We start from the raw sequence: 17,408 nt of genomic DNA on the forward strand, positions 1-17,408 counted from the left end.
ACCCAGTTACTTAAGATAATCCACAGACCTTGTTGTGAGCAGTTTCGTGTAGGAACTATTTTCTTTTTACCAAACTACACCCACAAACTGTATCACTGTGCACAAGGAAATGGACATCAACTGCTATTCACCTAGCACCACAAAGCTAGCTAACCTTACAGCACAGCCAAGGAAGTAATATTTACATCTCGCACTTGCTCAATAGGGGTGGCAATCACCAGAGGATCCACGATACGCTATCATCATGATATTTTAGTCACAATACAATATTATTGCGATTTTAAACATATTGTGATATGCCGATTTATTACCTGTTTTTAACAGAAAATAATGTCCCCAAAGGAAAATTTTGTCAACATCTGTATTATCTAAAAAGATTTAGTTTTCAGTCTGTTCATCTCACTTCAGTCATTTTTTGCAGCAAAATGTATATGGTGGACTGAAAAAGCAACTGATTCCATTATTCAAGTGTGCTATTTATTCAAGTTTAATTTGTATTTGCAATATCAATAATTTATATAATCAAAAAATTGATACTTGGCACTGTGTGACAATACGATATTGCCCACAAAAATATGGGGTGACCCCGAACAGTGGATGATTTGGTGATTTGATTCGGAGAAGTCTGATTCGACTGCCAGTCTCACCGTCGAATCGTTGCAAAATGTGGTTATGAAACAAGACCGTACCATTCTGACTATATGGGGGTGCTCACTGCTGCTGAATATCTTGATTTGACATAGAATGTATTTGTTTTATAGTAATTCATGATATATAGCCTATTTTGATGCAAACATCAGACTAATTTCTGTTAATAAAAAATTGAAAATGACACGTGCGTTTAATCAGTAGGCATAATCATTACTACGCATGAATAAATCACCCAGTTGCTCGATCCAAATAAGCAGAGGTGAGTGAGTGCGCTGCAGGACCATCAGAGCAGTATCAAGGCCTACGGTACGCTCGTTACCTCTGTCAGTCACCTGGTGGCAGACTTTTCTTGTAGCAGCCTAATGAGTGAGATAAGGAAAAGGATGGATGGAGATGAGAATGTCCTATTATTCGTTTATCTGAAGTGTCTTGAAACGATTTTCACCGCTGATTGTTTTCTTGACAGACTCTGGTTTTTTATTTGGCTACTTTGCGTGGCGGAGCGCATAAACAAACACTTTGGAGGACGTATGTGCTCTCAAATCAAACTTTTTTGAAGGATTATTCATTTACCTGAAGTATCTTGAAACGAATTTCACTGCTGATTGTTTTCTTGATAGACTCTGATTTTTTATTTGGCAACTTTTTGTCCGATGTGGCCAAACAACAGAGCGGTGACGCACAGTCCGTGTGGATGAATTTGTATGAACCTGAGTTGATTAGTGAAGTAACTTGAAGTCAGAAAGAAGGAAAACTGTTTCTAAACCTTTTGATGACGTTTTTGGATATTTATTTGTGAATGAAAATGTCACAAAAACAACCCCTTGATGTTTGTTATGATTTCCCAAAACTTAGTTAACATTTCTCACCTGTGTGCTGGATGCATGGGCTCCAGCAGATTGACCCGACCAACCGGACGCCATCATCGCAAGCAAAACGGACACTACACTGCGTTCACAGTGCTATGAGGAAATCGGACATATCAGCACTTAAAATGGCTGTTGAACTGCAAAATTTGGCATAATTTATCACTCTCATACCGCAATTGGTGCTCAGTACTGTCTAAAACAGATTTCTAAATGGAAGTTTGTCACTGGCATCAATTTTTACATTGCCAATCATATGAATATGGTGTATATAAGTGTTGAGTCAGAATTTTTTTAGTTCCTACGTTCCCTGAAGGCACTGTCACTCATGATTCCACACCCCTCTCAGTTGATGCCACACCCCCCACGCCACATCAGGGTCAAAAGTCTGAAACTGAAAAAAAAATTTGAAACTGAAAAAAAAAAAAAAAGATCTGAAACTGGAAAAAAGATTTGAAATTGAAAAAATAAGATTTGAAAACTGTAAAAAATAAGATCTGAATCTGAAAAGATAAAACATGCAACTGAAAAAAATAAGACCTCAAATGTTAAAATATATATGGAAGTGAAAAGTGAAAATAAATTATTCATTCAAAAGAATTACAAAAGTGAATCAAAATTATATTTAACCTGAAAAAATGTTTCATATGCCTATTTTTATTTTGAATTGTTGTATTTTTCAAAATTCAAGATCAACATATGAATTTTCAGTTTCAAATTTTATTTTTTCAAGTACAAAACCTTTGACCCTAATGTAGCTCCATACATCTAGAGCATCATACCTTGATGAAGTGAAAGGAATAAAGATAAAGATAATTGATAACCCTTTTACTTTTATTACTATTATCTTATTATGCCAACTGAAGAATTAAATTTGTTTATTTAGGTGTTTTAGCTCTTTTCTCTGGAGCGGAAACTGACGCAAATGAGCTCATTAATTAATGAGAGGGAAAACAACATGATTCGACAATTAGTCGGCTAAAGGAAAAATCTGTCAAATCAGATTCGACTATGAAAATTCTTAGTCGGGGACACCCCTATTACACTGTATCCTTTTTTTGCTAAAGCACTAGCCTCTCATCAATAAGCAGATGCATGCTTCCTTCTGCGCTCGAGCTAAATACTCACTTCAGCACTTCTGCCCTCTGATAATATACATAAGTAGGTGACAAATCACAGGAACAAACAGAATAAATCAGTGGAGAAACATAAGCAGTGTTGCATACAGGAGACAAGTGCCTCAGTAATCCACAAGAGATTTTTAGAGCCAACGTCAAACAACTAAATGAGGGAATTTTTTTTGGAGGGACTCAAAAGATCTGTGCCAAGGAGCCCTGAACACCTCACTAATATACTTTCTGTTTTTTCTTGAATTTGTCACCAATCTGTACGCAAACAGAGCGTAAACCTGGAGCATCACACTTACTTGTTCGGTGCAGAGACCTTGTCCCTGACTCCTTGTATTCTGGAGTTGAGGAAATGAACCGGGTGACAACCTTGGAACATTTGCTGTGTTACAAAAGATCTAACTTTAGTATCAGATCAAAAGTTTCCTGTATTCATCAGCATCTTACTTTGCATTTATTAAGGCATGTCTCCCTCTAGTGGTAAAAAGAGACAACAACACTTAGATGTGGGAGTGGACGTGTGTACCTGCTGCAGGAGGGTGAGCTGCTGGGTTATGTGCTGTGCGCTGTATTCATTCTGGCTGAAGGGCACTCGCTCTTCGCTGTGCAGGCAGACGTTGGAGAGGTCATCCACCAGGGAGCCGTAGCAAGGCATAGGCAGTGCTGAGGCAATGGAGAAGGCCCTTTCTTTAGGCAGGGGTGCAGAGGGCTCCACTACTCTTGGGAATCTCCACTGAAGAGATGAGAAAGATATTTGACAAGAGAGGATTCATGTGTTGAATTATGTAAATGCACTGACAATACAGCAACAGCGGAAGGAATGCTGTTTTGTATTGCATGCAGGGTGCTCTTGTTCAACAGCTGCGAGACAGGAGAATCAATAAATTAGATTTATATTTAAGTTTGCTGTCACCAGGAAGTCAGACTGCAACAGATCTTCTCTGAATAAAAAAAATTGGTTTTCTATATTTGCCCTGATTAAATTTAGTTGTCACATACAGATTTTGTTATGCATGTGTGTTGTCACCAACCAAAGTAAAAGCTTGCTCCAGAAAATCTCAGCAAGGGCTGAACCTGCCACTACTTGGTAGCATCAAACGACAATATTAATTTGCATTGTAATTGGTTACTATATAAAACCTTAAAAGACTGGGGAGAGCAGAGTTAGTCTTTAGATTACTTTTATTATTTTGATGACAGAGGAGAGTGTTTGCAAACTTGTCGCCATTTTATAATTACCTTTCTCCCAAGATCCTCAGTAGATGAATGCAAACACATAGAATCATCATCTTCATCAAAGCTGGTTAGGCTTCCTCTTCCTTGGCTCCATGTCGTACAAGGAGGGTTGTGGAGAGCAGCAAGGAGGGCCTCACCTCGACAATCAACAGGAATCACCTGTGATTGAAAAAAAAAAGGGAAATACAGAACATAAATAGTGTTTGATCGTCTCCAAGAGGCAAAAATAAAGCCAACACACAAGTATAAAACCTGCAGGTCTTCAAGCACTTGAGGCTGAGTCCAAAAGCATATTTGGCCTCTGTAGATAATTTTCCCATTTAACTGTACAAGGAAGAGTTTTCATGTAACTCACCATTTAAATGCTATGCATAGTTAGAGGCGTAGCCGCCTTGAGTGACAGCCAAAAAAACTGAGAAGAGAAGCAGCGGTACCTTGGAGAATGGTCCCTAACTGCGGGGAGAGGCAAGAGGGCTTTGGAGGTCGGCCGCTTAACCTGGTCCGTCTCCTCCACACTTTGACTATTTCCACCCTGTACCGTGTAGAACAGTCCCTAACTGCGGGGAGAGGGCTTCCCCGGAGAATCTACCAAGCTCATGTTTTATTGGCGTATACAAGATTACAGGTTAGGGTAGTACGACGCAGGTTTTTTGAGCTGAGTGGTGAGCGAGTGGAGCGGGATAAAATTTATGATGGAGTGGAGCAAAGAATGCGCAGATCCAAGCGGAGCGGACGAGCGGCGCAAAGTGACAGGTCCGCGAGCGAGGAGCGGAAATTTTCACCCGCTCCGCTCCGCTCACATGCTCTGGATCTGGTATCCAGGAGGATGATGCCGTCCGTTGACAAGTCGTTACTGTTTAGCTGTTGCTATTTCAGTGTCTTTTCAGTTCATAAAAGTTAATGTCTTGTTCAGTATTTGGTTTTGCAAAAAAAAAACTTTAAGAGTCAGATGTTCAGTCAAGTGCATGTTTTAATGGGTTTAAGTCTGTTTTTACTATGAAAATTAGCATTAGCATTATCACAGTTTACCGTAGGTGTAAATGCACTGTGCTAACCACATGAACAGCTAGCATTAGGGTTAGCTTCACCCTCTTGTCCAAATATGGTCACTTGTGGCTCCAAAATCCAAGATGGCTAAAATGAAGGCTTGAGAATGGGAGTCTACAAACCAATTGGTGACATCATGGTGACTATGCCCATTATTTTTATGTAGGCTATGAACAGCTTTAACTACATCTTATAACAAATACATGTCTTAACTGATGCTGCTTGCTCCACTCCATCATAAAATAAGATGCTGCACTGGTGATGTTAGTTGTATGCCTCATGAAAAATTTGACTTTGACTTTAACACCCAGTGTCCGATGGTCTTATCACCTGTAAAATATGCTGACACACAGGAAGTTTGATGCTTCCATCAGCAGAAAGATTAGAGTTAACAGAAGATGGACTGTGTTGGTGCAATGGGCAGAAACAGACCCCTTCAGGAACACATTTTAGACAGAAAATACTGTGTGTCACAGCACAGCCATTTGACTGACAAGTCATATCCGTCAAGTGCAAAGCAAAGTGTAGGCTTATGTAGTTACCTCAGTATTAAGGAAGTTCTCTAACGTATCCACAATGCTGGACTTAGGTGTGAAGTCCACCTGTTTACAGTCTGTTATCCACAACTGGAGCAGGTCCAAACTGCGATGGAAGATCTTTTCACTGTCTCCTGACAGGTCTGGACCTTGTCTGGCATGGAAAACAAACATATCCATAATACAATCTGTGCAAGATCTGTGTGTGATTGTGTTTTGTAGTTTACAGGTGAGGCTGGACTGGAGATTCTCATGGGTTTGCTTGACACACTGCACTGTACTTTACACAGCTGTTTCTCTACTGTGTGTAATCATGATCATCTGGGTATACAGTACCTTGCAGCACTGATGAATTTTTCCATTATGAACTGCAGTAGCTGCTCAGGAGTGCAGAAGAAACGATAGGTATACAGGAACTGCTGGATGTAGCCCTCCACTGCAGCATTTCTGTGACAAAAACACAGAAATAAATTTAGAGAATTGCCTTTTCTATCCAGGTCCTTATCCTGGGTCAACCCTAATATTCCCAACATATTCCCTCAGCTCCCTCTGGAGGGACCCTTTAAGCACTCTCACACCATGTGGGAGATGTAATACCTTCTGCTTGTCTGGCCCAGGGTCTCCTCCATTTAGCTGTGCCCAGAACATTTTCAAAAAGAGATGTCACTGGGGAATCCTCAGTAGGTGCCTTGAATTACTTTAAATGGCTCCTTTCAGTGTGAGTTGTACCATACAACCATCCCCACGCCCACCCCACTACAGTGTTAGTTGTAGTCGGTATCATGTGAGCTGCCAGACAAAGGGGTATTCATAAAGATCAACAAAGTCAGAGAATCTTCAACAAAAATCAAAGTTTATACATAATAATCATAAACTGTGATTCAATTTCTATAATAATGTCATGATACAAAAAGCCAGATAAATTGCTGCATTATAATGATGCACTACCCCAACAATCATCTATAATTTATTGATAGAGATATGATACTAATGCTTTTTTGATCTTTCAGTGAATGAATCGAGAAACTGTAAAAGAGAGGGGAATAAAAATAGGATTTTGAAAAGTGAGGTGGACATGACCCTCCAATCCTCAGAGGATAGTTTACTTCTTACTGTAAATGATTCTGTAGTTTGACTGAAATGCTAACACATTTACTAAGCTGTTAAATAGGCCACATCTGAGGACATTAACTGAAAACAAGCCTTATCGCTGCCTTTAAAAGTAAATAAAAAGAGCTTCAGCTTGAGGCAGTGGAATTAAGTGGCTAAAAAAAAAGTTATGATGGATTATGTCCCTGTTTCTCTGGTTGTTGATGTGGTTCCCCTGGAAACCGACACCAAACAGATGCTGAAATGTCACACTTCAGAACAACAGTGATAGTGTCTTTGTTTACAGATCAGATCAGATTAGAATTGGGGATGGCAATCTCAGCTGCTGCTGATGTACATATGGATATATTAAAAGACTAAGGATGGTGATATTCTGAATTTTCCTCATTACAAAACCAATAAACTACAGAAAGCTACTGTGCCCTTTTAAAAATGAGAATGAAGATGAGATTAAATTCTTTAGTGGGAATGAGTGGATTTGGGGAGGAGTTGGAAGTCATTGTGTTGCCATTTGTTTTTTTTTTCATGAGATTTCTTGACAATAAGAACAAAATAGATTAAAGCCAGCTTTATCCTTCAGCGTTTAATTAACAGGACTGAGAGGCTACAGCCATGATAGCAGCTCTGTGAGGGGGTACTTTGGCACAGCGGTGCTTTGAGCTAAATGCTAACTTCAGCAATAGGTACTCATAATGAAAATGCATTAGTTTTGACAGCATTTGGTATTATTTTTTGGTCATAAACCAAAACCAAAAGTTAAATGTTAACCTGCTGGTAGGGGTAGATAGAAAGTCAGGGGAACACCAAAGTCGGTAGGATTCATCCTCTGGGGACCATGAATGTTCAGAATTTCATGGCAATGCTTCAAATACTTATTAAGCTATTAGAGCCATTAGACATCAGAGCTACCAGCTATGTATGGCTGCGAAACTAGCTGTAATTCAAGTCCTAATTTTTAGAAGAATATGTCTGTTGAACGAACATTTATATCAGTCGCTTGCTGTAATTTGATAATTGTCTGATCAATGAAATCCTTTCATTGGGGCTGGAGGGACCTGCCCATTTTTCCGATGGTCCATTATCCCAAAAACCAAACAGAAAAACAGGACACTATGGGGGTTTGGAATAATGGTCTGTTGGAATACTGGCATAGCACCTTGTTGGATGGATCAAAAACAGCAGGGAGGGTAAATTACAGAACACACAAAACGAATCACACAGGCTACACAACACTTTGAGAGACTACAGTTCATTCAACCTCATGATTTGACGAGAGTAAAGCGAGGCTAACACATATCAAATTTATACCCTCATCAATAATACCTGGAGTAGAGGTAAGCCATGAGGCCCAGAGGAGACCCAGCTTGCAGAGTGCTCTTCCCTTTACATGTACCAAAGCTCAGAACAGATGGGTCCTCAGAGGTCTGGAAGTCCAAAGAGCCAGGTCCACAGACCGCCAAAGAAGACAGTAAAGACACCTCCAAACCCCACTGGTCTACACTCAGAATCTGCAGAAATACAAGAAATCATATCAAAGCATAGAAGAGCCAGGTTGTTCGGAAATGAAAAACAGCACTGTTGCTACAGTACCTCAAGGTACTTCTTCACACAATCCAAGAAAACCACTTTGGATCTGAGTTCTTCAAGCTGGGACTTGAGCTTGGATAGCATCAGTTTGTTGTCAGAACCTTTGGGAAACAAATACCATTTTATAGATCACACTGGAAACTACACATGTAATGTCTGTATACTAGCAGTGTTATAAAATGGCTACCCAACCTTTGTTTTTTCTCTCTTGTTGAAGCAGCTTCTGGTAGAAATTTCTCGTTTTCTTTAGATTCCTTGTTTCAATCATCAGCTGCTGCTGCAGTTCCTGTTCAAAGGAAATCACGCAAAATCACACAAAAGGCCCTAAAATAACACCACATGCCTCTCTCTGAAAGGACCCTTTGGGTGTTTCCAGTGCGTACGAAGCAGCGTTTTCTTTTTTTTTTCCTCTCGCTTTCTCTCTTCACCCTGGCAACACAACGCAACAGCTCTTTTGAAGTGAAGTGAGTGAGAAGGGCAGCAGCATACCACTTAAGGTGTGTTATTAGCTGTTACACAAATGTTGTGAAGAAGCAGTGGTACATCAAAGTGTGCAAACACAAAGACTATTCATTAATATTCTTTTCCAAATGATAATAACTTCCTTTGCCAAGGGCCGAGTTCAACATATTAATATTCAGATCCAGTTTGGAGAGAATAATATGCCAATTATCTTAAAGTCCCCAACATGTTCTCGTCCTATTTACCCCAAAGCCTGACCGTGTCCCACTTCATTACAGATAGGAAAATAATTCCTGCACTTATTCATAAAACCCAACACTGTTAGGGGGCTGAATGAAACTAGGAAGTGAAGCTGCATTCAATAAGCACTTGTGTAATGTAACATAATAATATGGATAAAATGCAGACAGACTGGAAATGAAAAATGAAATGGAAAGGTCCAGTGTAGGATTTAGGGGGGTATATTGGCAGAAATGGAGTATAATATAATCAATATGTTTTTTTTTAGTCTATAAGCACCTGAAAATGAGAATCGATTTGCTTTCATTACCTTAGAATGAGCCATTTATATCTACATACAGAGCAGGTCCTCATCTATAGAGATCACCATGTTGCACTGCCATGTTTCTACAGTGGCCCAGAATGGACAAACCAAACACTGGCTCTAGATAGGGCCATTCGCATTTTCGCAGCAGCCAACGTGGTTAGACGCCCATCCACAACGAGCACTGTTTTGTAAAAAGCAGTTTACGGTAAAAACCTCTTGAACTTCTGGGTCCCAAAAAAAAAAAAACCCAACCAAAAAAAAAAAAAAAACAACAACATAACATTAAGTTGTTAGTCAGATATAAAGGTGAACACAGATTAGCAGGCGCTGGGCTAATGGGGCTAGAGAGGTCTTTGCGGATAATTCGGCTGCCAATATAAACCTACTGAACGATGAACAGTAAAGGGATTCTACATTCTGCAATCCTCACCACTAGATGTCACTAACTCACCCTAAATCTTACACAGTGCTCATTTAAATACATCATTAATTCATTTAATCTGAAGTTTATAAACATAAATTAATGACACACAAAGAAATAAATTCAGGGAATATTTTGATGGACATATACCAATTTTACCAATAATACCTTTTTTTTGTAAGTGAAAACCTGTACCACCAAATGATATCAGAATAAGAATATCAGCTTTTGCATCAACATTCACAACTCTCCCTCCTTATTATTGCAGCACACATTACATACAAACACATGTACTTTATGATGCATATGTCACTGCGTTAGTGTAATATAATCTGATAAATAAAGCATGCCGTCTGCTGTTTGTTCAAACACACAGGGTTAAGGTCAAATATGACTCACTGGCAGTGAGCACTCACCTGTGTTTTCCCATCCAGACATGGTGATCCTGTGTGCTGCCCCAGATTCACTGCATACTGGATCACCTCTGGACTGAAACATTCTTCTCCAAAGAAGGCCAAGGCCCAGGCTGGGCTGCAGCTGAGCCCCAGCCCCTCTGCTCTGGATGAGGGTGAGAGAAGTCGCTCCGACACCAGAGAGTCGCTATCCTCCATGTCCACCGAGCAGTCGGGGCTCATCTGTTCGTCGTGGGCTTCCGTCAGCCCTTCGTCTCTCCCCGATAAAAACTCAGCTTCAGAGGGGCTTTCATCGCTGCCCCCCGCTGAATGATCTCCTCCCTCCATGACCCCCGCTTCCGAACTGTCAGTGCTCACGCCTCGACCAGTAAACAGGGGCAGTGGAGAGAGAGTGGGAAGAGAAGAGAAAGAGAGAGGGACTGAATCACATGTCGAACAAACTGGATTTGTAAAGAAATAACACCACCAGATATCCAAGGGTGGTGCTGGGGGTATTTGCTGCTAACCCCGTCATGACCAAACAATACGCCCACTGTTAAAGAGAAAAAGCTTAAAGGCAATTTATGTTTAATTTCTAAGTATTGCCATCTCTTTATCTCAAGTATCATGTAAGAGCCAGTGTGTAATCAAGACCACATGTCCAGCATAATTCAATAGCACAACAAAAGCAGATGCAAGGGTGTGTTTGTGAATGTCACTGGCCAGGAATGAGTCCCAGAGGAGAAAAGACTCTTTAGAGTTAGCTAGCATGCCTTGGACTCTTATGAATGTGCTTCAGTCTTAAGAACCGCATCCAACAGCCAGTCACAGCTCTCATGACCTCAGTCAGCAGCCAGATCAAGTGAAACTTATCAAAACATCACACATGGGTTGGTTCAATAGTACTTTTTCCAAAGCTGAAACCAGTATTTACTCTAATTATCACATGAAAATCCTCAAGAAATCCCCATCCCTAGATCCCCTTAGTGAATCTATTTTGGTAGTTTGCTTGAGGAGGAGACACTTTCTTAGCAAAAAAAAAAAAGTGTTTAGACTCTGCTCGGTGCAGCAGTGGTGGAGTGTCACTAAGTACGTTTACTGTATGTACAAATTTGATGTACTTGATTGAGTAGAGCAGGGGTAGGCAACCTGTGGCTCCAGAACTGCTGATCTTTAGCCAATGCGTAGCGTATACCCCGACTTAAAAAAAAAAAAAAAAAATTTATCATTATGTCAACTAAAATGTGCATCATACGTCTGGCCTGGCGCCTTTTCCCCTAAAAACATCAGTAGTCTTGAATCTTCCTAGCTGGGCTAGCTGTGGATTTCCAAACCCACAATGGAAAAAGTCTCGAGGGAAAATAGATTATCTAAATCTAAGCAAAAATGGCTCTTTTGATAGTAAAGGTTGCCGACCCCTGGAGTAGGAGGATCAAAAAGACTGAAATTGAAATGCTACACTACAATTCAGGGAAAATATTGTACTTTTTACAGTGTTAAATTCATATGACAGCTTTACCACCTTTTTTTTTTTTTTTTTTAACAGATAAAGTATACAAAACAGATGACCGATTTATAATATATACAAGGTCTTTAAAGTGTGAAGGATTAGTGGTGAGTTTGCAGGATACAACCAACTGAAACTTCTCCCATGTGCCACATGTACAACTATGGTGTCTTACGTGAAAATGGGAATGGCCATATCTCAAGCTAGTGTTTGTCCACTCTGGGCTACTGTAGAAACAACATGGCAGACTCCATTAAGAAAGGACCTGCTCCCTATGTAGATAAATACGGCTCATTGTAAGCTAATGAAAACAGAACTATTCTTAAACTAATAAAAACATGGTTATGGTTATGTATGGTTTGTACTCAACTTCTGCTAATATATCCCCCTAAATCCTAGATACTGGACATTTAAATTTCAGTATTTTTTACTAATAATACCAACATAGTTTTAAACATTAGCAACAATGCTGACAGAGCTAAGGTGTTAACCAGGAGGGAACTGGAGGGTTGGTGCTACACTTCTGCAGTGACAGTCCCGATATCAGCGGTAACTGACGTATGGGCACAGAGCAAAGCGGTGGCGATGAGCCAGCTAGTGTACTACAAACAGGCACTAACATGCATATGAGGCCGAACCGGCTTCCCACATTGAACCACAGAGAAACTCAGATTACCGTACAAAACACACAGAGGTAGTGTGACACCATTCTCTGCATAACTCTGCTATGTCTTTATATAGCAATCAGTGGCTTGCTGCAATATTAATGCTCTAAATGTGGGAAACAGAACCTTTAAGTAAAAATCCTAAAAGTACCTCCACCACTGCAGTACAGTTACATAAATGCTTTCAACAATTTGGAGATTTTAGGCTATTATTAAGTCATCTTTGAGTTTATGTTCTTAAAAATTAGCATTCAAAGATTATTATTCATAAACTTGGCACCAGATCAAAATTTGAACTGGCCATCTGCACTCAACCCAACAGATGTATTTCCCCATGACCAAGACTTTTAAATCATTATCAAACATTGTAACTTACATGGAATCAAAAATAATACTGAGTAGTCTCTCTCCTACCTTGAAAGATGCAGCGTTGACTCTCCTCTGATCTTAAGGCAAAACCTTCAAGTGCAGCCTCATTTTCTCCGTGACAGGACTGGGCCTCGGTTCCTTCCCAAGAATCCACGGCAGCAGGACTGGTCGTGTGAATGTTTCCATTCAGGTCGAGACACTTGTGCAGACAAACTTCTCTCTTCCCTCCCCAGACAGCGGCTATTAAGGGTGGGGTAAAGGCTGCCCTTTTCACAGCCTTTGATGGAGGCTGCTCATTAGAGCGGCTGCAGGAGGTGCAATAGGAGAGGGAAAACACACATAGTGTGAGGTCAAAGCTAGCCACAGTTAGCACTAAAGCAAACAATGACAATCAGATGCATTTAAGTATGTAATAAAAAAGACAATTGGAAGATAACAGCCAAAACAAAACAGTCCAGAGTACCGCGTACAACTTTCACAGCAGTGTGTTTACTGCTTTAATGTGAAAACACAGCAGAACACAGTCGCCCATAGCAACAATCATGAAGAACCAAACAAAAAGCCGTCAAAGACTCATTTCAAGTATCTTGCAGCTTGTAGATCAGAAGCACTTGCAAATCACACCAATCGATCAATAAAATGTAATTGCACCCGCACAGGACACCGTCTCATCTGTCAATAGAGAGCCCACAGTCCTCCTGCCATCCCCTCAGAGAAACTGGAACAGGGGGGAAAAAAATAACCCTCCACAGCTGAGCCCTCTGAACGAGCACACAGCCCGAGGAAGAGTGTCTATCTCTATGCAAAGCTGTGATGTCTGCCTACCACAGCAGATTAAATGATCTCTCCACATATTGCCCTGAGCATAAGAGCAGAGCAACGGCTGGATAAAAAGATGTCTATGACAGCTGGCAGGCTCGTCCCTCCACTCGTCTCTAGCTTACACTTAAATGCAAAGAGAAGTGTGAGGCATGGAATTTGTTGCCTTCATTCATGTATTCATTCACACACTTAAGACACACTGACAATGCAGAAGAGGCTTTATTTGTATCTTCAGTGTTGCCACACATCCTCCCCTTCACTCACGGATGTATCGGTTACCATAGGGACTCTTTAAGCTGCAGGCATACGTTTGTGTATGAAGTGCATATTGTATTAATGCTGTGTATGTGTGTGGGGGTCATGCTCAGTGAGAACAGCATCATTCAACTCTTCAGAATCCACGTGAGAATAAATGAAAAATCTGACCACAAGCAGACACGTTTTCATTTCACTGTTTAGATGGCAGTTCTGGCTGTTTTATTGTTAACAAGATATCCTTTTTCAATTTAGGGTAATTATTCTGGCACCAAAGATAATCTCTTTAACTCATAATGTAGGCTAACTGTGCTGATTGGATTCATTAGCCGGCCCACTTCCTGAAAAAGAGACATTCATTTTAAGGATTAAAAACTGATGTTGATCATGATAATAAAATAAATATTTCAGAATCTGATATGCACTGTGGATAGCTCAGTCAGTAAACTGAAATATACATGTAACATTTCACGTTAATGACTGAAAAGTGATTCATGTCTAAAAGCAGGCTAACCAGGTGCCACTTGTGGGCTTCTGTGGTCCTCCAGACAGATATGGACTGATTATTTATTAGTAGATGCTTCTGATTATCTTTTGTTGGAGTAATTTTCTAGTTTTTAAAATGCCAACATGTCAAAATAGTAAAGTAATGCACACAGTTTCTTAAAAGTCAAGGTGAAGTCTTCAGATTGCTAAACCTCAAAAAGTATTCAATCAACAATTAAAGAGTGACTAAATCCCCCAACCATACCTATTTTTAGCTGAAACCAATGTTTATAGTTATTAAGTTCTATTATTGCTGGATCCAGGTCCAAATCTTGACATTTTATAAGTATTTGAATTACACATATGGTGTCAGAAATAGTCATAACGACTGCACTCTACTGGTCGAAACCAGGCTACTGCAATTGAATTTTGCTATTGGCTGATCTGGTGGCAGGTGACATACACATATATGGTGGTAGCTTTCATCAACAACTAACAATAGATGTATAAGGAGATAAAATAAAGCGGATCTTCCGCATTACTTGGCCCACAGAGCAAGAGTACAGAGACCTTCACCAGCCGAGTGGCTAACTTCCAGTTTAGCCCTCCACGAACTTGAATAGGGAGAAATGTATTTAATCACACAGCTCTTCTACAGTTTTAAAATGGTATCAGACCAGCTGTTTTACATCCTGATAGTGAAACGAGTCATTTCACAGGAGTTGTGGTGCTCAATAAAAAATGCATCCACTGATTTACTGATGTTGCTTTCACAGTGTGAGTCTTTTGGGCTCAATGGCATCACGTGTTCCCTACCAGCCCTGCCCTGCTGATGCTAGAGGCTTTTTTTGTGTTTCCAGGGTAGAGGCACTTCACCCAAAACTCTGGGGTTTAGTTGGGGCTCTAGTTTCACAGACCGGGCGCGGCGGAGGCGCAGCGCACCTGCACTTCGCCAACTGGGTGTGGCCAGGCGGATTTTGTAAGTTTGGCACACCATGCGCCCTGGCGCAGCTACTCCTCTATCCCACCTCTGTCCCTCCTACCGGCGCAAGTCAGAAAGAGGGAGGAGAGAAGGCGTGGAGTGGGTTTTACACACATCACACCAATCAAATGAGCCCCTCTCCTCGCCCTTAAATGCGCCACGCGAAGGCGTAATGAGAGTTTACTCAATTCGCCATGGCGGAAGAGAGCAGCAGCGTCAGACGGCCAAACTTCTCCCAGGAGGAAACTGATGTTTTGGTCCGGGAGGTCCAAGCTCGCAGTGTCCGAATATACGGAACTGCGAGCAGACCTCCACGGGCTGATGATGCAAAGGTAGCCTGGGAGGAGGTCACCACAATTGTAAATCAATGTTGTGTTTCTCTCGTGCGTGCGCTCTCTCTTTCTCTCTCGCAGTTTCACTCTGTTTCTTTTCTTTTGACTTTTCTAAGATGACAGATGCTGAATATATACTCCCTATCTGATGCTGTGGCTGTTTGTGGTTGGCTGAGAGGGATGTGAACTCGTTAGTTTGCTGCTGTGTTAATCAAATCAGTGATGTGACGGGACAGTTGATATAGAGATACATTCATGTGCTGATTGCAGATAGTTGCATTGAATAGTGTTTTTTGGCTATTTATTACATCGTTAATGTGCCTGATATTCTGGAAACCTGCCTGTGAGGTTTTGGTGACGTGTGCACACTGTCCGCTGGTCAGCCAAACTTCGGCTTACACCGGCTGCGCTACCCCTGCGCTGACAGTAGACATGGTTTCAGTTGGCGAGCTTTTAGCGCACCTTCGGCGAAGCCTTTTGGCACGAAACTGTCACTGCGCCAAGCTGGATCTGTCGACACCTCCCCCTGCTGCGCCACCACACCCATCTCAGCACACCTCGGTCTGCCAAACGACCAAACTGAGCGCGCCTCGGGTTGCGCTGCTCGAAACTAGCTCTGCAAGGGGTTCGCCACCCTGTGCCACCCTGCGCTGCACTGGGAAACTAGAGCCCTTGGTCTTTAAATATGTATAAAATATAGAAATATAAAAAAACATTATTTATTTGATTGTTGTTGATTAGTAGTCTGTCAATTGACTAATCAATTAACCAATCCAACCATCCCGGTCTTAATACACTGTATATTCACTTCATAATAAAGGCACAAAACACACGCTTTAGTATGCGTAACTGATTCATGAGTCATGGGTATTTAATGCATGAATCTGACAGTCAGATGCAAACATCTACATGTTGCTGCATGACTGAGTGGTCAGTTGTCTGTCTCTCCTCCCCTGAATAGTCAGCTGAGATGCTTTTGGTTTCAGTGCACTCTTCCATGTTCACGCTCCATTCCACTTCTCTCAACAATAACAAAAAAATATAATAATAAAATGACCAAAAAAACAACTCATGTTCCTGCCTGGCTTGTAAATGTGACATTTACAACAATGAGAGTTGGATCATCCAACTACATGTCGATGTTTCCATCTGACCACCAGTTTGATAAAAACAGCGTCATATTTCTGATTCCAGCTAATAGTCCATATACTTCATACATTAATTTCATACATCAATTAGATAAATTAATATATGAAGTAACTGTACCCTTATTATAAAGTGTTAGGGATTATGTTTCATTGTATCAGGATGTAGGATGCTTGAGGCACAGCTAGACATTTCAGCCTGCTCTCTTTACTGAGTAAACACTTCGTGAACCAAAGCCAATGCTGTGCCACTGGCTACACTGACAAAATGTCCTTTGTGTGGTCCAAATTGAGAAAGAAGAGTTTAAAGAGAGACAAGTGTTTGAAGTCCCACTCACAGTGTGGATGGGCTGTAGTTAACGAGGCAGTGCAATACACCCAGCAAGTCGTCTTCCCAATACAGATCACTGAACCTCTCCTTCACAACGCTGGCAAACGTTTTGTACTGGAGGTCCTTCAAAGAGAAGATGTACTCCCCTCGGAAAAAAGAAAAAGACCATTTTCTAAATTAGTATGTGTGAACAAGTCAAAACAGAACGATGGAGTGAGTCACTGTTCTGTGATTTCAGAAAAAAAAAACCACAATAACTGCCTCTTGGTTGTATGCCTCGCTAACCAGGTAAGTTACAGGCACAGTTTAAATCCATGTCTGTCCAGACCCATATGTAGCCATGACAGTGGACAATGCATCAAATATGAATGCTGCTGCAAAGAAGCTACATAATCTCAAGTGTGGAGGCTTCACAGAATATCTATACAATCAGCACAGTTTTAAGATGAACACTCAAGATTAGTGTCACCAATTCAGTATCTGATCAAATGTCTCCCCTACTATTTCTTATGATGTTGAATAATGGTCAGAC

The 17,408-nt window shown here is 40.9% G+C and overlaps 1 protein-coding gene across 4 annotated transcripts in view; it reads right to left on the bottom strand.

Moving 5' to 3' along the window:
• The window catches only part of LOC125903567 (kinase non-catalytic C-lobe domain-containing protein 1), a 59,506-nt gene that overhangs the window by 10,151 nt on the left and 31,947 nt on the right, over positions 1–17,408 (bottom strand). For all 4 annotated transcript variants that reach the window (XM_049600554.1, XM_049600555.1, XM_049600556.1 and 1 more), the window contains 11 exons: positions 16,884–17,022; positions 12,569–12,828; positions 10,007–10,362; positions 8,353–8,446; positions 8,164–8,261; positions 7,897–8,081; positions 5,800–5,910; positions 5,470–5,617; positions 3,884–4,039; positions 3,171–3,377; positions 2,944–3,026 (listed from right to left, as the gene is read on the bottom strand). In XM_049600554.1, the coding sequence (XP_049456511.1) occupies positions 2,944–3,026; positions 3,171–3,377; positions 3,884–4,039; positions 5,470–5,617; positions 5,800–5,910; positions 7,897–8,081; positions 8,164–8,261; positions 8,353–8,446; positions 10,007–10,362; positions 12,569–12,828; positions 16,884–17,022 (1,837 nt within the window). The remainder of the gene's footprint in view (positions 1–2,943; positions 3,027–3,170; positions 3,378–3,883; positions 4,040–5,469; positions 5,618–5,799; positions 5,911–7,896; positions 8,082–8,163; positions 8,262–8,352; positions 8,447–10,006; positions 10,363–12,568; positions 12,829–16,883; positions 17,023–17,408) is intronic.

The sequence above is a fragment of the Epinephelus fuscoguttatus genome, linkage group LG16, assembly GCF_011397635.1.
Source record: "Epinephelus fuscoguttatus linkage group LG16, E.fuscoguttatus.final_Chr_v1".
NCBI lineage: Eukaryota > Metazoa > Chordata > Actinopteri > Perciformes > Serranidae > Epinephelus > Epinephelus fuscoguttatus.